The sequence below is a fragment of the Pristiophorus japonicus genome, chromosome 8, assembly GCF_044704955.1.
Source record: "Pristiophorus japonicus isolate sPriJap1 chromosome 8, sPriJap1.hap1, whole genome shotgun sequence".
Lineage (NCBI taxonomy): Eukaryota > Metazoa > Chordata > Chondrichthyes > Pristiophoridae > Pristiophorus > Pristiophorus japonicus.
The window spans coordinates 149,711,843-149,735,997 of record NC_091984.1 but is presented as its reverse complement, the minus strand read 5'-3'; the positions used below and the strand labels follow the sequence as shown (position 1 = coordinate 149,735,997).

General features: G+C 46.3%; 1 protein-coding gene across 1 annotated transcript in view; it reads right to left on the bottom strand.

Annotated features, from left to right (window-relative positions):
• LOC139269184 (probable voltage-dependent R-type calcium channel subunit alpha-1E) overlaps positions 1–24,155 on the bottom strand; it is a 450,230-nt gene that overhangs the window by 19,316 nt on the left and 406,759 nt on the right. The window contains 2 exon segments of the mRNA XM_070888276.1: positions 14,403–14,710; positions 19,336–19,926. Of these exon segments, the coding sequence (XP_070744377.1) occupies positions 14,403–14,710; positions 19,336–19,926 (899 nt within the window).

The window sequence follows — 24,155 nt, the reverse complement described above, 5'->3', positions numbered from 1 at the left end:
GGGCCCAGGGAATATACCCCAGTGAGAGTCAGCACCTTCAGGAGAGGACGGGAGTGGGCCCATGGAATATACCCCAGTGAGAGTCAGCACCTTCAGGAGAGGACGGGAGTGGGGCCCATGGAATATACCCCAGTGAGAGTCAGCACCTTCAGGAGAGGAGGGGAGTGGGGCCCAGGGAACTGTTCCCCAGCGAGAGTCAGCACCTTCAGGAGAGGAGGTAACACTGGATAATTGTTTTGAAAAGGATGTTGAGAAGGGAGCGTTGTCCTGTCCATTTAATCAAATGGGGAACTAGTTTTTTTGACTTGAGTTTGGAGTTTGGTATTTGATAGGCTGTGAATGTGTCACGAGCAGATATTCCATCCACTGCCATCGCAAATGATTCTGTGATAACTTTAGTGAGAATAGGTGCAACCATTGGGGCAGATGATGGAGTGTGTATCCCTTCAAATATTCTGACCTGTGTTAAATCCTCCTGTTCCCCTGGTTTAAATGACTGGAACTGTCTCTGATAGCCATCTTTCTATGCCTTATCTCCTCCACTGGTGGGGAAATAAATTGCCCGGTATAGACAAACAATTGCATTTATTTGATGCCTCTCACAATCTCTGAACATCTCACATCACTTTGCATTAAATAATGATTAAGTGTTGTAGGATGTGGGACAACCCATTTGTGCACACCGAGATCCCACAGACAGCGATGTGATAATAACCACATCATCTCTTTTCGGGATGTTTTCACGAGAAGACGCTCCCGGACACTGGGGAGAACTCCCCTGCTCTTCTTTGAATGGTGCCCATGGAATTCTACCCCACTGATGGCTTCCACCATCCAGTTCCCATGGTCCTAACCTGCTATAGTTAGGTTAGAGACAGTAAATCTCCCTCTACTCTTCAATTTCAAACACTCCCAGGGTAGGTACAGCACGGGTTAGATACCGAGTACAGCCCCCTCTACACTGTCCCATCAAACCCTCCCAGGGCAGGTACAGCACGGGTTAGATACAGAGTAAAGCTCCCTCGACACTGTCCCATCAAATCCTCCCAGGGCAGGTACAGCATGGGTTAGATACAGAGTAAAGCCCCCTCTACACTGTCCCATCAAATACTCCCAGGGCAGGTACAGCACGGGTTAGATATCGAGTAAAGCCCCCTCTATACTGTCCCATCAAACCCGCCCAGGGCAGGTACAACATGGGTTAGATACAGAGTAAATCTCCCCCTACAATGTCCCATCAAACACTCCCAGGGCTGGTACCGTATGGTTAGAAACAGAGTAAAGCTCCCTCGACACTGTCCCATCAAACACTCCCAGGGCTGGTGCCGTATGGTTAGATACAGAGTAAAGCTCCCTCTACACTGTCCCATCAAACACTTGCAGGGCAGGTACAGCACAGGTTAAATACAGAGTAAAGCTCCCTCTACACTGTCCCATCAAACACTCCCAGGGCAGGTGCAGCACGGGTTAGATACAGAGTAAAGCTCCCTCAACACTCTCCCAGGGCAGGTACCATATGGGTTAGATAGAGTGAAAACTTATCTTCACTGCCTCCATTGCTCTGATTACTATATTTAGCAAAATTGTCAAAATATTATTTTTAATTTACGATTTTTGTTCATATAACACCCACAGGACTCCTCTCTTCCTAGCTTTGAAGAGCCAACTACAGAAGGGAAGCCGACACACACCATTGCTACTTTCCTGATGCCAGGCCATGTGTGATTGTCAATTGGTGCCAAGTACGGGCAACCTATTGCAGTGTTATCACCCCTATTGGTAACCGGATGGAGACGGTCCTGAACTGCGGGTTCTGATAGGTAGCAGATGGAGGAGGCTTCCATCCATCAGTCGAGACATGAACCTGCTCTACAGCTTACAGTATCCCTGGGCAGCTGTCGCTGAGCAGTGCCAGTGTGTTAAGGTACTGGTTGGGATTCAATCTCTGGCTGTCGTCACATACAGGTTGGTGAGACGGTGAGACGGTGAGAGGTGAGCTACTCTCAGACCACCAGCACAGCACAAAGAATCTGTCACTTCGACCCATGAGTCTGAACAGATAGAGGGGGATAGAATATAAAAGTAGAGAAGTCCTGCTACAATTGTACAGGGCCTAGTTGAGGCCACACCTTGGATATTGTGTATAGTTTTGGTCTCCGTATTTAAGGAGGGATATACTTGTATTGGAGGCTGTTCAGTGAACTAAACATAGAAACATAGAAAATAGGTACAGGAGTAGGCCATTCAGCCCTTCGAGCCTGCACCACCATTCAATATTATCATGGCTGATCATGCAACTTCAGTACCCCATTCCTGCTTTCTCTCCATATCCCTTTAGCCGTATGGGCCACATCTAACTCCCTTTTCAATATATATAACGAACTGGCCTCAACAACATTCTGTGGTAGAGAATTCCACAGGTTCACCACTCTCTGGGTGAAGAAGTTTCTCCTCATCTCGGTCCTAAATGGCTTACCCCTTATCCTTAGACTGTGATCCTTGGTTCTGGACTTCCCCAACATCGAGAACATTCGTCCTGCATCTAACCTGTCCAATTCCGTCAGATTTTTATATGTTTCTATGAGATCCCCTCTCATTCTTCTAAATTCCAGTGAATATAAGCCTAGTTGATCCAGTCTTTCTTCATATGTCAGTCCTGCCATCCCGGGAATCAGTCTGGTGAACCTTCGCTGCACTCCCTCAATGGCAAGAATGTCCTTCCTCAGATTAGGAGACCCAAACTGTACACAATATCCAAGGTGTGGCCTCAACTAGGCCCTGTACAACTGTAGTAAGACCTCCCTGCTCCTGTACTCAATTCCTCTCACTATGAAGGCCAACATGCCATTTGCCTTCTTCACCGCCTGCTGTACCTGCATGCCAACTTTCAATGACTGATGTACCATGACACCCAGGTTTCGTTGCACCTCCCCTTTTCCTAATCTATCATCCTTCAGATAATATTCTGCCTTCCTGTTTTTGCCACCAAAGTGGATAACCTCACATTTATCTACATTATACTGCATCTGCCATGCATTTGCCCACTCACCGAACCTGTCCAAGTCACCCTGCAGCCTCTGATCATCCTCCTCACAGCTCACACCGCCATCCAGCATAGTGTCATATGCAAACTTGGAGATATTACATTCAATTCCTTTGTCTAAATCATTAATGTATATTGTAAATAGCTGGGGACCCAGCACTGAACCTTGCAGTACCCCACTCGTCACTGCCTGCCATTCTGAAAAGGACCCGTTTATCCCGACTCTTTGCTTCCTGTCTGCCATTCCTCTATTGTGGAAATGTATTGTTATCTAAGCTGATACCATACGGTATTTGTGTGCCCTTTGCAATATATATATGTAACAAAATGGAGTCCTGGTCCTTCCAGAACTTTCTGCATTTTAGCAGTCAGCTTGCATAAACAGCTAAACCTGGTTTGAGATGGCTGATGACCATCAGACAGCTAGGAGACAAGTCATGCTGAGACAAGTACCCCCCCATGGTGCTCTTCTATTGTCGATACGAAACAAGTCCCATGCCACCCCACCCTTTTCGAAGTACTCAAACCACCAGACATTATCTCTTGTAGAGACCTCATCTTTTTGATGCAAACAGATAAACTGACTAGGAAACTGAACAATCCTGACACAATGCAAGACAGGTAATAGCTCATTACCATACCCTCATGGAGTAATGGCCGGCTGGCCAACTAATAACCCTGACAAAAGGAAATATCTGGAAACCATGTCAGGACAAGGATGTAGTAATTAACTCTTTATCTGTATTCACTGACTACGAGACAGAGCCAATACACAGGGAGAGGCCATAACTTGGGTTTAACTGTATAAATATCTTGTGAAGCTGTACCATTTGGGAGGTGTTCACTTAGCCCTTGACTGAGTGTGACCTGCCCCTTGATAGCAAGTAAATTAAAGAAACTTCTGCCGGAGCTGTAAGTGTCGGAGTCATTCTTTTCGGAGGTTGAGATTTCGACAGTTACTTCTTGGAGGTTCCACGAGATGCATACTCTCTGTCCTGTGAATAAAACGGATACAGGCATAGTGCCTCTCCGGTGAAAGGCTTCAGTGGCCAAAACAAGGTGAGCCTTTTGCTCACAAGAGGTTTCTTCACTGTTGAATCGCATATGTAATCTGTTGTCCACAGGGGAGGTACTGCAATCTACGAGACTCGACATTTAAAAGCTAAAGTTATGTTTTTATAACCACTTCTTTCTCAGCTCATAAGTAGAAGAGAACGGGTTCTGGAAAAATCTCGAAACAGCCCGGGGAAGGTTTCAGTAGGTAAGGTAGAAACAGCGCTAGTCGATCGAAAAAGGTTCCTGAAGGTTCTTATGTGATAAGATTAGGAAAAAAAAGCGCTAATCGATCGAAGGTTCTTATGTGATAAGAGTTAGGGTATGGAACCATAAGTTTTATCAGTTTTATAAGTTTTATTAGGATAAGTTAAGGACTTGGTCTGTAGTGGCGTACAACGCAGACTGAGAATTGATTATTTGTTTTGATAGAGTGTAAGGTTATGATTTGTGTACTTGCGTGAATATTGTTTGTCCTAGTTGTCCTTGTTATACTGTTGTGTGCAATACCTTTGTGCGACATTGCCATTAGAGAAACGGGAAGAGTCACTAGGGAAAATTGTGATTCGGGAAACAAAAAACAAGGATTGATTAAGAAAAGAAACAGTAACTGATTGATCAACTACGGTTGGTTCGTGCCAACATATCTCACACACCCAGACTGAGCGCGAATTAAGAGCCTTTTCAGGCCACGTAACGGCCAGGAGAAGTGGGCGTAGAGAACTCGGTTGGCCGAAAGGATTGTGAGATCAGAAACTGTGGAAAATCTTAATCATCCAGAATGGGGGCTGGAGCAAGTAAACCACCACCAAAAGGGACCCCAGCCCATTTTATGCTCCAGAATTGTGGTCAGTCTTCAATTGACCACCTAAGAGAATGGGTAAAATGGACTAAGGGTGAAAACAGGCCATTTCCACCCGATGGTTCATTAATTTAGAGAGAACAACATGCCTAGAGGAGTGTCTTATAAACAGAGATCCAGGTAGAAGAGGAAAAAAAAAGGAAAGTAATAGAAAAGGCCTGGGTTCCGATTCTTCAAGCCCATGTAAAATTAACAGAGGAAGTAAATCAAATGTAAAAAAGAGAACCTGATAGTGACGTATGGATTCAAAATAAAAATAAAGCTAGCCAAAAAAAAAAGCTTTATTGAATGGAGAGAGACTTTTGTGAATGTCTTGTCTTTGAATGAGAGTGCGTGAATGTCTTGTCTTTGAATGAGAGTGCTTCTGTGTTTTTTCTTGTGTCTGGAAACCTGTATGGAAAGGTTGTGGAGCTGCCTGTTTGTTTTAGCTCCACCCACTTTTTCAAACAAAGTGAAGTTTTTTAACCCTTCATAGTGTTGTCCTGTATGTGGGAAGTTTAAGACATTTTAAGTTAGAAGTGCAGGTGTGGATTTATTCGGATGAGAAGTTACGGAGCTAGGAAATGCACAAAGGATAGGTTTGTTGAGACATGGTCCCGGTGGTTAAAAGTTGTAATGCCTTTTTGTTAAAAAAAAGCCTTTGTGGGTCTCTCGAGGTGCAGGCTGGGGGAGTACACTCTCATTGTCCTTAGTGTAAAATCTTGGTACAAAAGCTTCTAGCTCAGTAAGACGATTTGTTTTTTTTGATAAAGAGTGGCAGTACAATAGCTGAATTGGGATTTTGAGATATTTCAGGTGATCTCCTTGATCAACATTTTGGGTGTATTGGAAAAATCTTGGGTTTGGAAGCCTTTTAATAAGATTAGAAAACAAGTACTTTACATTCTGTGATCTGTGAATCACTATAAGCATAAATGAGAAGTCCGTGTAACACACCGATTCTTCCAGTTCAGAAGCCCACACAAAAGGAGGTTTGTCCAAGACCTACGAGCTGTGAATGAATCTACTATATTCTCACAATGCTTCAAGAAGGATTTGGAATGAAGTATCCCGGAATGCTTTCCAGAGTCTTAAGCAGCCCCTCATTTCAGCACCAGCCTTGGGATTACCAGATTACACTCAGCTATTCAACTTATTTGTGCATCACAAAATCGGGTTTTGCACAATCTGTTTTGACTCAGTTACATGGGGACAGGCAGTGACCGGTAGCGTATTTCAGTACCCAACTAGACCCAGTGGCACGCGGACTACCAGGATGTCTTCCTTCGCTGGCAGCAGCTTATTATGCTATGCAACAGGCTCAGACAATAACTCTAAATCATCAGACCATTTTGTACATCCCACACTCTGTCGAGATTTTACTTACTAAATGTGCCACCCAACACCGAACCTCCGCAAGAACCGCTAAATATGAAGTTGAACTGTTATCAAATCCGAACCTTATAATTGCTCAGACCCTCCACCCACTATTAATGACGTGCTGACCTTTCAGACACAGGCCACTTTGGAGGTGGTGGTGACCTGGACGAAGGATCAATGTTATAAAAATCCAGAAGGAATATGGGTTCACCACGACGGCCGTGTGGTGGTGCCCAGATCCTTACTTCCACGGATAGCCCGATGTGTTCATACATTCACACATGCAGGCAAAGGGGGATTGGCAGATTATATGCACCAGGTATTTCGGCAATTGCAAAACAAATCTGTGAAAATTGTGTTACCTGTCAGACAATGAATCCGGGTAAGACGGAAAAAGTAGAATCTGCCTCCCACCCAAATCCAGTCGGGCCTTTTGTACATTTACAAATGGATTTTATTGAATTACCTGTGTGTATGGGATTCAAGTATGTATTAGGTATTGTAGATGTGTTCTCTAGATGGATTGAAGCCTTTCCATGTAAAAAGGCCGATGCCACTACTGTTGCTAAATGTTTGTTAAAGGAAATCGTACCGCGCTTCGGAATCCCTGCTAAGCTTTCTAGTGGTAACGGGTCACATTTCACGGGAACTGTTATAAGAGAAATGTGTAAAGCTTTGCAGATTAATCAACGTTTTCATTGCAGTTATCATCCACAATCAGCTGGACTTGTTGAAAGATATAATGGAATGCTTAAAAATAAGCTGGCAAAACTATGCAATGACACTGGACTGAAATGGACAGAACTGCTGCCCTTAGCTTTGATGGTAATGCGATCTGCAACCAACAGAACAACAGGCCTGTCACCGCATGAGATAGTTATGGGACGTCCCCAACGACTACCTTTTACAGCACCATTTACTGCAAAACAAATGGACATCCACAAAATGGAGGAAAATATGTTGAATTATTGTATTGCACCAACCAAATGTATTTCCAGCTTTCATTCACAGGTAAAGGAAGCTCAAGTCAAGCCAGCGGAAGGGAAGTTTCATAACCTGGAGCCAGGGGAATTCGTTTACATCAAGATTTTTAAAAGAAAAAGCAGTCGACAGCCAAGATTCGAAGGACCATACCAGGTCTTGCTGGCGACCAATACTGCAATCAAGGTAAAGGAAAGACTAACATGGATCCATGCATCCCATTGCAAACGGGCACCCGACCAGAAGGCAGGGAAGAAGGAACCAGAGGAAGAGAAAAAGGAAGACTGAATAAGGAACTGTATGGACTATGGGGACTGATGGTGCTGGGCTTGACAGGGTTTTACTTTGCATTATTGATTACACCAGAGGTACAGACCCGCCACCGAAGGGAATTGCAAGTAAACGTATTTATGGCACTGAGTCATAGGTATGCTCAAGAAAGAAACTTGTCGAGTTGTTGGATATGTTCCCATGTACCTGTCCACTCCGAAGGGGGTATTCCCCTGAGATCTGTCCCCTTTAACGAATCAGAAATGGTAGAATGGTTGACAGTGCAAAATAGGACAAACCTAACTAAGGGGCCAGAAATGAAGGAACAAACAGAAGGGAGGTCGGCAGGGTATAAACTTACAGCCTTCCAGGGATGGTACCAGCCCAATTATGATAATAACCATCAGCCTCCCTTCCTAAGCATTACTCCCAGAATAGGAAATCCTGAAGGTATAATATGCCTAGTGAGTAATGAGACTAAAGGACCAGAAATGGGACGCAGCAAGTGTTCCCATATGACTAAATGGCAGGCCACAACTAATCCCACTGATGGGAGAAAGATAGCAACCGTTGGCTGGACAACGGTCCATAACAAAGCCCCAGGTGAAGGGTGGGAGAAACGATGTTACCTACCGAGACCACGGCTAGAGTTATGGAGAGCGACAACTGCTGAAGGCTCTTGTGTGGAAATGGAAATGGAGAGACTGTACAAGATCAGAATGAATTAAGTTGTCCTTGTGAAGGACAAAATGGGGGAATGTGGAAATGTATTTTTATCTAAGCTGATACCATACGGTATTTGTGTGCCCTTTGCAATATATATACAACAAAATGGAGTCCTGGTCCTTCCAGAACTTTCTGCATTTTATCAGTCAGCTTGGCACCGTGGCTGGCCCTGTTGTACAGGAGGGCATAAAAAAGAGTGGGAGAGCGATAGTGATAGGGGATTCAATCATAAGGGGAATAGATAGGCGTTTCTGCGGCCGCAATCGAGACTCCAGGATGGTATGTTGCCTCTCTGGTGCAAGGGTCAAGGATGTCTCCGAGCGAGTGCAGGACATTCTGAAAAGGGAGGGAGAACAGCCAGTTGTCGTGGTGCACATTGGTACCAACGACACAGGTAAAAAAAGGGATAAGGTCCTACGAGACAAATTTAAGGAGCTAGGAGTTAAATTAAAAAGTAGGACCTCAAAAGTAGTAATCTCGGGATTGCTACCAGTGCCATGTGCTAGTCAGAGCAGGAATCGCAGGATAGCACAGATGAATATGTGGCTTGAGCAGTGGTGCAGCAGGGAGGGATTCAAATTCGTGGGGCATTGGAACAGGTTCTGGGGGAGGTGGGACCAGTTCAAACCGGACGGTCTGCACTTGGGCAGGAACGGAACCAATGTCCTAGGGGGAGTGTTTGCTAGTGCTGTTGGTGAGGAGCTAAACTAATATGGCAGGGGGATGGGAACCAATACAGGGAGACAGAGGGAAACAAAAAGGAGACAAAAACAAAGGACAGAAAAGAGATGAGTAAAAGTGGAGGGCAGAGAAACCAAAGGCAAGAAACAAAAAGGGCCACTGAATATAAAAGGGCTGCAGGAGGGGTAAAAACTAAAAATCATGGTTGAAGAACTAGGATGAAAACACTCTACCTAAATGCACGCAGCATTAGAAATAAAGTAAATGAGTTGACGGCACAAATCATTACAAATGGGTATGATTTGGTGGTCATTACAGAAACATGATTGCAAGGTGGCCAAGACTGGGAATTAAACATACAGGGGTATCTGATGATTCAGAAAGATAGGCAAGAAGGAAAAGGAGGTGGGGTAGCTCTGTTAATAAAGGATGATATCAGGGCAGTTGTGCGGATGATATTGGCTCCAATGAACAAAATGTTGAATCATTGTGGGTGGAGATTAGAGATAGTAAGGGGAAAAAGTCACTGGTCGGCGTAATTTATAGGCCCCCAAATAATAACTTCATGGTGGGGCGGGCAATAATCAAGGGAATAATGGAGGCATGTGAAAAAGGAACGGCAGTAGTTATGGGGGATTTTAACCTACATATCGATTGGTCAAATCAAATCGCAGGGGTTAACCTGGAGGAGGAATTCATAGAATGCATACGGGATTGTTTCTTAGAACAGTATGTAACAGAGCCTACAAGGGAGCAAGCCATTTTGGATCTGGTCCTGTGTAATGAGACAGGAAAAATAAACGATCTCCTCGTAAAAGATCCTCTCGGAATGAGTGATCAAAATATGGTTGAATTTGTAATACAGATTGAGGATGAGGAAGTTGTGTCAGAAACGAGCGTACTATGCTAAAACAAAGGGGACTACAGTGGGATGAGGGCAGAGTTGGCTAAAGTAGACTGGAAACAAGGACTAAACGGTGGCACAATTGAGGAACAGTGGAGGACTTTTAAGGAGCTCTTTCATAATGCGCAACAAAAATATATTCCAGTGAAAAAGAAGGGCGGCAAGAGAAGAGATAACCAGCCGTGGATAACCAAGGAAATAAAGCAAAGTATCAAATCAAAGACCAATTCGTATAAGGTGGCCAAGGTTAGTGGGAAACTAGAGGATTGGGAAAATTTTGAGCAACAGCAAAGAATAACTAAAAAAGCAATAAAGAAAAGGAAGATAGATTACGAAGGTAAACTTGCGTAAAACATAAAAACAGATAGTAAAAGCTTTTACAGATATATAAAATGGAAAAGAGTGACAAAAGTAAATGTTGGTCCCTTAGAAGATGAAAAGGGGGATTTAATAATGGGAAATGTGGAAATGGCTGAGACCTTAAACAATTATTTTGCTTCCGTCTTCACAGTGGAAGACACAAAAACCATGCCAAAAATTGCTGGTCATAGGAACGTGGGAAGGGAGGACCTTGAGATGATCACTATCACTAGGGAGGTAGTGCTGGACAGACTAATGGGACTGAAGGTAGACAAGTCCCCTGGTCCTGATGAAATGCATCCCAGGGTATTAAAAGTGATGGCGGAAGTTATAGCAGATGCATTTGTTATAATCTACCAAAATTCTCTGGACTCTGGGGAGGTACCAGCGGATTGGAGAGCAGCTAATGAAACGCCTCTGTTTAAAAAAGGGGGCAGGCAAAAGGCAGGTAACTATAGGCCGGTTAGTTTAACATCTGTAGTGGGGAAAATGCTTGAAATTATCATTAAGGAAGAAATAGCGGGACATCTGGATAGGAATAGTGCAATCAAGCAGACGCAGCATGGATTCATGAAAGGGAAATCATGTTTAACTAACTTACTGGAATTCTTTGAGGATATAACGAGTATGGTGGATAGAGGTGTACCGATGGATGTGGTGTATTTAGATTTCCAAAAGGCATTCGATAAGGTGCCACACAAAAGGTTACTGCAGAAGATAAAGGTACGCGGAGTCAGAGGAAATGTATTAGCATGGATAGAGAATTGGCTGGCGAACAGAAAGCAGAGAGTCGGGATAAATGGGTCCTTTTCCGGTTGGAAATCAGTGGTTAGTGGTGTGTACTGGGACCGCAACTGTTTACAATATACATAGATGACCTGGAAGAGGGGACAGAGTGTAGTGCAACAAAATTTGCAGATGACACTAAGATTAGTGGGAAAGTGGATTGTGCAGAGGACTCAGACAGGCTGCAAGGAGATTTGGATAGGTTAAGCGAATGGGCTAAGGTTTGGCAGATGGAATACAATGTCGGAAAGTGTGAGGTCATCCACCTTGGGAAAAAAAACAGTAAAAGGGAATATTATTTGAATGGGGAGAAATTACAACATGCTGTGGTGCAGAGGGACCTGGGGGTCCTTGTGCATGAAACTCTTTTGGAGTTTACCTGAAAAAACATAAACATTAAACCGTGCCACCCGCCCTGGATGACACACCAGACATTTACAAGGCCCTTTTTTTTCTTTTTTGTGGTTTTTTTTTTGTGTTTTTCTTTTTTTTTGCTTTTTTTTTGGGCACTAAAATCAAATTTTTTCCTCCAGTGCCCCCTATAAAAGGGGAGGGGGACACTAAAAGCACCAGCAATTAAAACAAATTAAACTTTAAAACATAAAATCAAATTAAAATTTGGTTGCCGGGCGTGACGATGCACTCCAGTCCCTCCGGTGCCCACCTCTCGCGGAAGGCCGCGAGCGTACCGGTGGACACCGCGTGCTCCATCTCCAAGGACACCCTGGCGCGGATGTACGCGCGGAAGAGAGGCAGGCAGTCAGGTTGAACGACCCCCTGGACCGGCTGATGGCACCCTTGGCCGTGCCCAGGAGCAGTCCTACGAGGAGGCCCTCGGACCTACCCGCTCCCCTCCGCACAGGGTGCCCAAAGATCAGGAGAGTGGGACTGAAGTGCAGCCAGAATTTCAGGAGAAGCCCCTTTAAATAATAATGCAGGGGCTGCAACCTTGTGCATTCCATAAAAACATGGAACACGGACTCTTCCAGACCACAGAAATTGCAGGCGGCCTGGGAGTCCGTGAACCGGCTTAAAAATTGTTGCACGGCACTGCTCCGTGCACCACCCTCCAGGCCAAGTCCCCGATGAATAATGGGAGGACTCCCGCATAGAGTGCCCTCCATCGGGGACCCCCGCCTCCTCCGGACGGCAATATTGTACGCCATGGCGTGTCCGGACGGCCGGCGAGGATGGCAAAGTTGAGAGTGTGCAGAAGCAGCCCGTACAGGAAACCCCTCCGCGCGGAACTGAAAGGCAGGGAGGAGATTTCCTCGAGGTGGCTCAAGTTGTGAGGCGCCGGCTTCCTTGTGCATGAATCCCAAAAAGGTTAGTTTGCAGGTGCAGCAGGTAATCAGGAAGGCAAATGGAATGTTGGCCTTCATTGTGAGAGGGATGGAGTACAAAAGCAGGGAGGTGTTGCTGCAACTGTATAAGGTATTGGTAAGGCCGCACCTGGAGTACTGCGTGCAGTTTTGGTCACCTTCCTTAAGGAAGGATATACTAGCTTTGGAAGGGGTACAGAGACGATTCACTCGGCTGATTCGAGAAATGAGGGGGTTACCTTATGATGATAGATTGAGTAGACTGGGTCTTTACTCCTTGGAGTTCAGAAGGATGAGGGGTGATCTTATAGAAACATTTAAAATCATGAAAGGGATAGACAAGATAGAGGCAGAGAGGTTGTTTCCATTGGTGGGGGAGACTAGAACTAGGGGGCACAGCCTCAAAATACGTAGGAGCCAATTTAAAACCGAGTTGAGAAAGAATTTCTTCTCTAGAGGGTTGTGAATCTGTGGAATTCTCTGCCCAAGGAAGCAGTTGAGGCTGGCTCATTGAATGTTTTCAAGTCAAAGATAGATAGATTTTTAAGCAATAAGGGAATTAAGGGTTACGGGGAGAGGGCGGGTAAGTGGAGCTGAGTCCACGACCAGATCAGCCATGATCTTATTGAATGGCGGAGCAGGCTTGAGGGGCTAGATGGCCTACTCCTGTTCCTAATTCTTATGTTCTTATGTTCTTATTTTAAACAGCTAAACCTGGTTTGAGATGGCGGATGGCCATCAGACAGCTAGGAGACAAGTCCTGCTGAGACAAGTACCCCCCCCCCCCCCATGGTGCTCTCCTATTGTCTATACGACACAAGTCTCATGCCACCCCACCCTTTTCGAAGTACTCAAACCACCAGCCATTATCTCTTGTCGAGACCTCATCTTTTTGATGCAAACAGATAACTGACTAGGAAACTGAACAATCCTGACACAATGCAAGACAGGTAATAGCTCATTACCACACTCTCATGGAGTAATGGCCAAGACGAAGCCAATACACAGGGAGAGGCCATAACTTGGGTTTTACTGTATAAATATCTTGTGAAACTGTACCATTTGGGAGGTGTTCACTTAGCCCTTGACTGAGTGTGACCTGCCCCTTGCTAGCAAGTAAATTAAAGAAACTTCTGCCGGAGCTGTAAGTGTCGGAGTCATTCTTTTCGGAGGTCGAGATTTCGACACTATCCACATCAATACATTAGCCCCAATACCATGTGTTTTAATTTTGCACACTAATCTCTTGTGTGGGACCTTGTCAAAAGCCTTTTGAAAGTCCAAATACACCACATCCACTGGTTCTCCCTTGTCCACTTTAATAGTTACATCCTCAAAAAACTCTTGAAGATTTGTCAAGCATGATTTCCCTTTCATAAATCCATGCTGACTTGGACCGATCCTGTCACTGCTTTCTAAATGCTCTACATCTTTAATAATTGATTCCAACATTTTCCCCACTACTAGTTTGATTCCAGAGATGAGTGGGTTGGCTTATGAGGATAGGTTGAGTAGGTTGGGCCTCTACTCATTGGAGTTCAGAAGAATGAGAGGTGATCTTATCGAAACGTATAAAATAATGAGCGGGCTCGACAAGGTGGATGCAGAGAGGATTCCACTCATAGGGGAAACTAAAACTAGGGGTCATAGTCTCAGAATAAGGGGCCGCCCATTGAGATGTGGAGGAATTTCTTCTCTCAAAGGGTTGTAAATCTGTGGAATTCTCTGCCCCAGAGAGCTGTGGAGGCTGGGTCATTGAATATATTTAAGGTGGAGATAGACAGATTTTTGAATGATGAGGGAATAAAGGGTTTTGGGGAGCGGGCGGGGAAGTGGAGCTGAGTCCAGGATCAGATCAGCCATGATCTTATTGAATGGTGCAGCAGGCTCGAGGGGCCAAATGACCTACTCCTGCTCCTATTTCTTATGGAGCCAACTCTGATGAGCTTCATGGGGTGGGAGTTGTTTGAGGTGGGCTTGGGGGGAGGGGGGGAAAAAGGTCCAAAGGGCTCTTGCCTTTTCAATCCCACCTCTCAAAAGCGTAAACGTGTCTACCTGGTGCGACAAGGGAATCCATGGGGGTCTCTGTGTTTTCGCAGTCCAGATCGATCTCCGTCTGAGCGCGAGCCTTGTCCGGATCGGTGTTCCTGGAGCTGGCCAGCTCCCTCACCTCCGGTGAGCTTGGGGCATTTTTCAGATCTAGCTGCAGGTTTAACAAGCTGGTCTGCTCGTTGACCTGCTGCTTGTCGAGCTTGCTGTTCTTCGCACTGGCCACGTTGTCGTTCTCGGTGATCTTGGTGCTCTCCATCCCCACTTGCATGCTGGACAGGCACATGTCTGTACCCAGCTTTTGATTCATGCAGCTGTGGGGAGACAATTTGAAATGAGATACTTCTGCGAAGAAGAGATCTGTCAACCCCCTTTTTCTTGTAGCCTTCCCTTTTCCTCTCTTATCTCTGAAAACAAGTCCCCGTCACCACTGTGCTCGCTGACCTGCATTAGCTGCTGATCCAGCAATACCTCGATTTTAAAATTCTCATCCTCGTTTCCAAATCCCTCCATGGTCTCGCCTCCCCCTCTATCACTGTTACCCCATCCAGTCCCACAACCCTCCGAGATCTCTGCGCTCCTCCAATTCTGGCCTCTTGTACATTACCCAGTCCTTTCGCCCTATATTAGTGGCATTTGATCCCCCAGGCATCAAGCTCTGGAATTCCCTCCCTAAACCTCTCCACCTCTCCACCACTCTCCTACATTAAGACCTCTCTGAAAACCTACCACTTTGACCAAGCTTTTGGTCACCTGCCCTAATATCTCATGTGGCTCGGTGTCAAACTGTGTTTGGTAGCACTCCTGTGAAGTGGCTTGAGACATTTTGCTGCATTAAATGTGTGTTGCTTTTGAAAGCTGGCCTACTATTCCCTGAGTGGTCAACATGATCCTGAACTGCAGGTTTATGAGGGGCTCTTTGGCCATTCGACGACACAGCAGCTGAACTCATTCCTGTCCGCACCCAGCATGGATACCAATGCACTGTCCAACAGGGGGTGCTGAACAGCTGAAAGGAGCACCAATCCTGGGCTGATGGAGACTGCCTCCATGACCCTGAGGACATTGGTACATTCTGCTGCTGATTAAGGTCCTGGGGACGGGCCATAGCACCATGTGTTCATGGTGTGCCTGCTTTAGGGTGCCCAGCAAGGTCTGCGCCATAATGATCATCATAGGCGTTCCCTCAATCGAGGATGACTTGCTTCCACATGAGTTCACAGATGTTTCAATGAAGGACACAATGTTCCAGTCCTGAACTCCAATTGAGGGGGTGGAAAATGGCTGTGCGGGGATTTTTTTTTAATGTGTGGTGACTGTTGCACATCAGCCACCACACGGACTTGACAGAGCTCGACCTTTATCCAGTTAACCAGGGTTAACCAGGACAACTGCTGCACGGACCTAGTGTGCACACATATCGCAGTGTGAACTGGCCCGTGCTGCCCCTGGGCCCTCGGCTCTTCTGAGCCCCGTACCCTCATTCGCCGCACCTCTACCCACGAACATCGTGGGGTGGGATGTGAGGTGGGACATCAGCCACCCTCTCCCACCTCGTTAACATGCCTCTGAATAGCCCAGTATCGGTGCGGATCGAGTCCCCCAAACTCCTCCCCACCGTTAAATCACAGGCCATCGTTAAAGAACTGGGGCCTGAACTTTCTGCTCGGGAGCTTGGTGTTCCCTGGATGGATACAAGTGTGAGCGTGTGACCCTGGTCACTGTGAGCAATCCTTACGTTAGGAAATGCATCCAGCCTCGGCATCAAGCCTTCCCTGGTCAGCTACAGAGGGGGTCAACAACTTGCATTTATATAGTGTGCTTCACAGGAGTGCAATTGGACAAATACTGACACCAAGCCAAAGTAGGAGACATTAGGACATGTGACCAAAAGCTTGATCAAAGAGGTAGGTGTCAAGGAATGTTTTAAAGGAGAGCGATAGAGTGGTGGAGAGGTTTGGGGCGGGAATTCCAGAGCTTAGGGCCAAGACAGCTAAAGGCATGGCCGCCAATGGTGGGGTGAAGGAAATGGCGGATGTACAAGAGCCCAGACTTGGAGGAGAGTCGAGATCTCAGAGGGAATGAAGAGTGGAAACAAAGAGATTTCTCGCTGAGAATGTGAGACGAGTTTATAGACAGTCCATGTCTCTTCTCCATCAGCATTTCAACAGGGAGGATTGAGACATGACTGACTTCAGCCAATCTCATTGCAGCTGGTGAAGTGGGATCTGATGCTAACTAGGCTAGTCTGTTAGATGCCATTATAACGAGCCACGTTATCTAAGGTCGTCAACTCTGGTTGGACATATTCCTGGAGGTGTCACCACATGACCTCCTGCCTCCAACGGTCCCGCCCCCACATTCCCGCTATTGTTCACCTGACATGTCCATCCTTGCGGGGCCCCGCCTCCACACTCCCGCCACTGGTTGCCCGACTTGTCCATCATCGCCAGGCCCCACCCCTACATTCCCGCTATTGGTCACCTGACATGTCCATCCTCGTGGGGCCCCGCCTCCACACTCCTGCCTTTGGCCGCCCGACTTGCCCATCATCGCCAGGCCACACCTCCACATTCCCCCACCATTTGCCACCCGACATGTCCATCGTCACCGGGCTCCACCCCCATATTCCTACTATTGGTTGCTCGACACGTCAATCATCGCAGGACCCCGCCTTGCCCCACTGATTGAAAAGCGAACAGGCTCTTCAATACTCGACTGGATGGTAATTGACTAGTAGTCAAACAGCCTTTATTCCCATCTCCAATATTTATAAAAAGCCATATTTTTACAATTGCTCAAATGATTTTTCTTCTGGCTTTGGAGCTCAGAGCCAGGAAAGTCCCACCGATATTAAATTTATTTGTTTTAAACTAGGGTTGCCAAGCCTCCCAGTTTGTCCTGGAGTCTCCCAGAATTAACCTCTCATTCACTCCTCCAATCAACAAGGGGGGGGGGGGGGAATCAGCCAATAGCAGGATCGCAACGCATACAAGACCCATTGCGACAAAAATCAAAATACTGCCGATGCTGGAATCCCTGAAACAAAAAAAGAAAATGCTGGAAATACTCTGTGGGTCCGGCAGCATCTGTGGCGAGAGAAAGAGAGTTAATGTTTCGGGTCGATGACCCTTCATCAGAACTGGAAAAGTTAGAGATGTTTCTTAACTTGTGCCATTACCATCTCATGTTTTCCCATCATCCCTTTTGTCTCAAATCTCTTCTCCTTCCACCCTATCACAGACCTTCTCTTTTGTTTTTTCCTCCCCTCCCCCTTTCACTACGCCTGCACTTCCTTAAGAATCTGTTACATAAGAAGTAGGAGCTGGAATAAGCCATTCAGCCCCTCAAGCCTGGTTCACCATTCAATGAGATCATGGCTGATCTTTTACCTCAACTCCACTTCCCTGTACTATCCCCATATCCCTCGATTCCCTTAATATCCAAAAATCTATCAATCTGCGGAATATACTCAAGGACTGAGCCTCCACAGCTCTCTGTGGTAGAGAATTCCAGAGATTCACCACCCTCTGAGTGAAGAGGTTTCTCCTCATCTCAGTCCTAAATGGCCGACCCCTTATTCTGAGACTGTGACCCTGGTTCGAGACTCCCCAGCCAGAGGAAATATCCTCCCTGCATCTACCCTGTCAAGCCCTGTAACAATTGTGTATGTTCAATGAGATCTCCTCTCAATCTTCTAAACTATTAATTATGTATTAATTATTTAAATGAGAGCAGCAAGTAATCAGGAAGGCAAATGAAATGTTGGCCTTTATTGCAAGGGGGATAGAATATAAAAGCACGGAACTCCTGCTACAACTGTACAGGGTATTGGTAAGGCCACACATGGAGTACGGCATACAGTTTTGGTGTCCGTATTTAAGGAAGGATATACTTGCATTGAAGGCGGTTCAGAGAAGGTTCACTAGGTTGATTTTGGAGATATTGGAGTTGACTTATGAAGATAGGTTGAGCATATACACATTGGAGTTCAGAAGAATGAGAGGTGATTTTATTGAAATATATAAGATAATGAGGGGGTTTGACAGGGTGGATGCAGAGAGGATGTTTCTACTCATAGGGCAACTAAAACTAGGGGACACAGTCTCAGAATAAGGGACTGCCCATTTAGAACTGAGCTGAGGAGGAATTTCTTCTCTCAGAGGGCCGTGAATCTTTGGAATTCTCTGCCCCAGAGAGCTGTGGAGGCTGGGTCATTGAATATATTTAAGGCAAAAATAGGCTTTTGAGCGATAAGGGAGTAAAGGATTATGGGGAGCAGGCAGGGAAGTGGAGCTGAGTCCATGATCAGATCAGCCATGATATTATTGAATGGCGGAGCAGACTCGAGGGGTCAAATGGCCTAGTCCTGCTCCTATTATGTTCTTATGTTGTTTTTCCACCGTCATACCTTTTATTGTAGTTTCCCAATCTACCTTCGTCAACTCGCCTCTCCTACCTACATAGTTTGCTTTGTTTAGATTTAAGACCCTAGTTTTGGATTTAACTCAATCACTCCCACTCAATATAAAATCCTATCATATTATGGTCACTCTTCCCTAAGGGCTCCTTTACTGTAAGGTTAATTAATTAACCTTTTCTCGTTGCACAATACTAGATCTAAAATAGCTTATTTCCCAGTCGGTGCCTCAAGTTCTGTGCTAGAAAACCATCTCAAACTTTCCCAGTTGTGAGGAAGGGTCACAGACCCGAAACGTTGGCTCTGTTTCTCTCTCCACAGTTTTTGCAGCCCAGCCCAGGCTCCGGGTGACATCACGTGGTGTCCTTTCTGGGCGGCAGTGGATTGTGGGTACATTCGCCGCCATTACTGCCTGTCGCCATGTGGCGGGACGGAGCGGCCGGAGGCGGGAGAGCCCGGAATACGTTTGCCGGCGGAGTGGGCGACTCTCATTCCCAATGGATTGCAAGAGCTGCTGACCTGCTGTGTGGCCTCGCTCTCCACGAGGCCGCCTTGGCCGGTTCCCCGACGCCCTTCTCCTCGGGGCTGTGGCCGGACGGCGCGCCCTTCTGCTCCTCGGGCAGCCGCTGCAGCGGCCCCGCCTGCTTGCCGAGACTGGTCTCCTCGCTCTCCTCCAGCCCCAGCCTCGCTTCCTTGTAGAGGGAGCAGTACCTCCTCTTCACCCGCAAGGGTTCGTCCAGCCTGAAGCTTTCACCGGTTTCCCGGCCGTGCGCCCTGTTCCGCCTGCGCTCCTGATCCCCGTTCACCCGGGGCGAGGAGCTGTCCTTGCACTCCCCCGCCGGCTGCCAATTGTTGCGCAGCGACTGGCTCTTGAAGCCCTCTCGCTTGCCGCCCTCTCCCCCTCCAGCTTGGTCGGCCGGCTGATCGCCCGGCCGCCGCAGGCTCTCGCCTTCAAAGATCCTGGAACGGTGCCTGCGATACCTGCCCCGCTCCAGTCCCTGCAGGGCCTCGGCGAACAGTGCCTCACGGCCGCTCACCTGCATGCGCCTCCTCAGTTGGCTGGTTCTGGCCTCCCAGATGGACATGTGCTTGTGCCTCCGAAATTCCCTCCTTGGTCCACATGGAGAGTAGAACACAACACAATTAACAGAACAGAGCGACGCGACAGGAATAAATGTAAAGGTCACTGACAGTCAGAGACAATTATTCTTACATCTGAGTGAGCAAAGCTGACATCAGCATCACATCTCTGGGTGCATCTCTTGTTTCCCGAATGAATTTCATTTTGCCTCTTTCTATCACACTGTCATCACTGCTATCATTTAATTATCTCCTATTCAGAGACCTCACCTATGTCTCTCACTGACCCCATTGCCCTATTTGTGTTGCGTTCTCCAAGAGAGAGCGTGGAGTTTACCGTCCTACAGGCTGCGTTTTTCGTTTAAATTTGTTTTAGAGGAAATGACAGACTTAGACAAAACACGAGGTGCCAAGGCTGCGGGAGACTTTACACAATGGCCCTGAAATTCCGACGTCCCGAGCCTGTACGAAGTTTCTTCGGACCGGGAAGGCATCGGAAAAGTTGTTTTTTAGCGCACAATGAGCATGCGCTGAAAACCGGCTTTTCCGATCTGTCAAGTTTCTGGCTTGACAGATCTCGTGCACATCGGGAGGGAGGACACTTGCAGGGCAAGATTTCTGATATTTACGAATATCTTGCCCGGCAAATGTCCTTTAAAATCCTGCGCCTGAAAAAGCAGGCATAAGGTTTAGTTGTACAGGCTCGTGCTTAAAAATACACACAAACATTTTAAAATAAAGTTATAAAAACACATTTTATTGTAAAAAAAAAACCCTCTCCACTACTGTAAGTTTATTTTAAGGCTATGGTAAGTTTATTTTTTAAAAATGTTTAAAAAAAAAGTTGGGAACATTTTTTTATAAGAACTTTAATTTAAATGAATGTTAAATATGTAGTTTATTTTCTATTTTTAACAGGAGTTTAGGAACTCCTATTACTATGAATGAGAATCTATATTACACCCGATTGGCTGATGTCACCAGATCCTGGCCTGCACACATTCCCAATTGCACGTGCTGCGATGCGCAGTCATGGGATGCCTCAGGCTCAAAAGTTCCAATGGGCGCAGCAGCAACCTGTAAGTGCGCATCTTTTTTCTCTTTTTCTTTCGTTTGCCTGCAGGAACAGCTCTACTGCAATTTAAGGGCCATTGTCTCAGTAACAAGATGACCTAACCTTGATCTTCGTTCTTGATCTCTTTAACTTACTGTTCAATGGGACAGTTATTATAACCTTAGATCCAGCCAATTACATCATACCTTATAGAAAATTACAGCACGGAAGGAAGCCATTTTGGCCCATCGTGTCTGTGCCGGCTGGCAGAGAGCTATCCGGCTTAATCCCATTTTCCAGCTGTGGGTCCATAGCCCTGTGGGTTACGGCACTTCAAGTGCACATCCAAGTACTTTTTAAATGTGGTGAGGGTTTCTGCCTCTACCACCCTTTCAGGCAGTGAGTTCCAGACCCCCACCACCCTCTAGGTGAAGACATTTCCCCTGAAATCCCCTCTAAACCTCCTACCAATTACTTTAAATCTGTGTCCCCTGGTTGTTGACCCCTCTGCTAAGGGAAACAGGTCCTTCCTATCCACTCTATCTAGGCCCCTCATAAATTTATACACCTCAATCAGGTCTCCCCTCAGCCTCCTCTGTTCCAAAGAAAACAAACCTAGCAGATCCAATCTTTCCTCATAGCTAAAATTCTCCAGTCCCAGCAACATCCTCGTGAATCTCCTCTGTACCCGCTCTAGTGTAATCACATCTTTCCTGTAATGTGGTGACCATAACTGCACGCAGTACTCTATCTGTGACCTAACTAGTGTTTTATACAGTTCAAGCATAGCCTCCCTGCTCTTGTATTCTATGCCTCAGCTGATAAAGACAAGTATTCCATATACCTTTTTAACCACCTTATGTCCTGCTACCTTCAGGGATCTGTGGACATGCACTCCAAGGTCCCTCTATTTCTCCTGAGTGTCCTACCATTTATTGTGTATTCCCTTGTCTTGTTAGCCCTCCCCAAATGCATTAGCTCACATTTCTCCGGATTCAATTCCATTTGCCACTGTTCTGACCAGTACATTGATATCTTTCTGCAGTCTATAGCTTTCTTCTTCATTATCAACTACACAGCCAATTTTTGTATCATCTGCAAACTTCTTAATCATACCCCCAACATTCAAGTAGAAATCATTGATATATACCACAAAAAGCAAGGGACCTAGTACTGAGCCCTGCGGAACCCGACTGGATACAGCCTTCCAGTCACAAAAACACCCATCAACTATTACCCTTTGCTTCCTGCCTCTGAACCAATTTTGGATCCAATTTGCCACTTTGTCCTGAATCCCATGGGTTTTTACTTTTGTGATGAGTCTGCCATGTGGGACCCGATCAAAAGTCTTGCTAAAATCCATATATCCTGCATCAAATGCACTGCCCTCATCGACCCTTCTTGTTACCTCTTCAAAAAATTCAATCAAATTAGTCAGATACGACCTTCCCTTAATAAATCCACGCTGACTGTCCTTGATTAATCTGTGCTTTCTAAATGAAGATTTATCCTGTCCCTCTGAATTTTTTCCAATCATTTTCCCACCATTGACGTTAGGCTGACTGGCCTGTAATTACTCGGTCTATCCCTTTCTCCCTTTTTAAACAAAGGTACCACGTTAGCATTCCTCCAGTCCTCCGATACCTCACCTGTAGCAAGAGAGGATTGGAAAATGATGGTCAGAGCCTCTGCTGTTTCCTCTGTTGCTTCTCTTAACAGCCTGGGATGCATTTCATCTGGGCCTGGCGATTTATCCACTTTCAAAGCTGTTAGACCCCTTAATCCTGCCTCTCTCACTGTTTATTTCATTTAATAGTTCACACTCCTCCTTGATTGCAATGTCTGAATGGTCCCTCTCTTTTGTGAAAAGAGACGCAAAATATTCATAACCATGTCATCTGTCTCCACACACAGGTTAACTTTATGGTTCCTAATCGATCCTACTGTTTCTTTAGTTATCTGGAGGTTAGAGATATCAGAATGGGAGTCAAGTGGAGAATTAAAGTGACAGGCGACCAGAAGCTCAGGGTCACACTTGCAGACTAAACGGAGCTTTTCCATAAAGCAGTCACCCAATCTGCGTTTGGTCTCCCCAATATAGAGACCACATCGTGAGCAGTGAATACAGTATACTATATTGAAAGAAGTACAAGTAAATCATCGTTTCACCTGGAAGGAGTGTTTGGGGCCCTGGACAGTGGGAAGAGAGGGGGTAAAAGGGCAGGTGTTGCATCTCCTGTGCTTGCATGGGAAGGTGCCGTGGGAAGGGGAGGGGGTGCTGGGGGTGACTGCGGAATGGACCAGGGTTTCGCGGAGAGAGCGGTCCCTTCGGAATGCTGGGAGGGGAGGGTAAGATGTGATTGTTGGTGGATCACACTGGAGGTGGCGGAAATGGCGGAGGATGATCCGTTGAATGTGGAGGCTGGTGGGGTCAACGGTGAGGACAAGAGGAACCCTGTCATGACTCTGAGAAGGAGGGAAGGGGTGAGAGCAGAGGTGAGGGAAAAATAATGGACACGGCCGAGGGCCATGTTAACCATGGTCGAGGGGAATTTTCGTTTGAGGAAAAAGTAAGACATATCAGAGGCACTAGTGTGGAAGGTGGCATCATCAGAGCAGATGCGATGGAGACGGAGAAACTGGGCGAATGGAATGGAGTCCTTACAGAATACGGGGTGGGAGGAAGTGTAGTCCAGGTAGCTGTGGGAGTCAGTGGGCTTATAGTGAATGTTTGTCAATATTCTATCCCCAGAGATGGAGACGGAGAAGTCGAGGAAGGGAAGGGAAGAGTCGGAAATGGACCATATGAAGGTGAGGGAAGGATGGAAATTGGATGCAAAGTGAATGAAATTTTCAAGTTCAGGGCGAGAGCAAGAAATAGCACCAATACTGTCATCACTGTACCGGAAAAAGAGGTGAGGGAGGGGACCCGAGTAGAACTAGAACAAAGAATGTTCCACATATCCCATGAAAAGGCAGGCATGGCTCGGACCCATGCAGGTTCCCATAGCAACACCTTTAATTTGGAGGAATGAGTGGAGTTAAAGGAGAAGTTGTTCAATGTGAGAACAAGTTCAGCCAGTCAGAGGAGGAGGGTGGTGGTGGATGGGGACTGGTTGGGCCTCTGCTCGAGGAAGAAGCGGAGCGCCCTCAGACTATCCTACGTGGGGGATGGAAGTGTAGAGGGATTGGACGTCCATGGTAA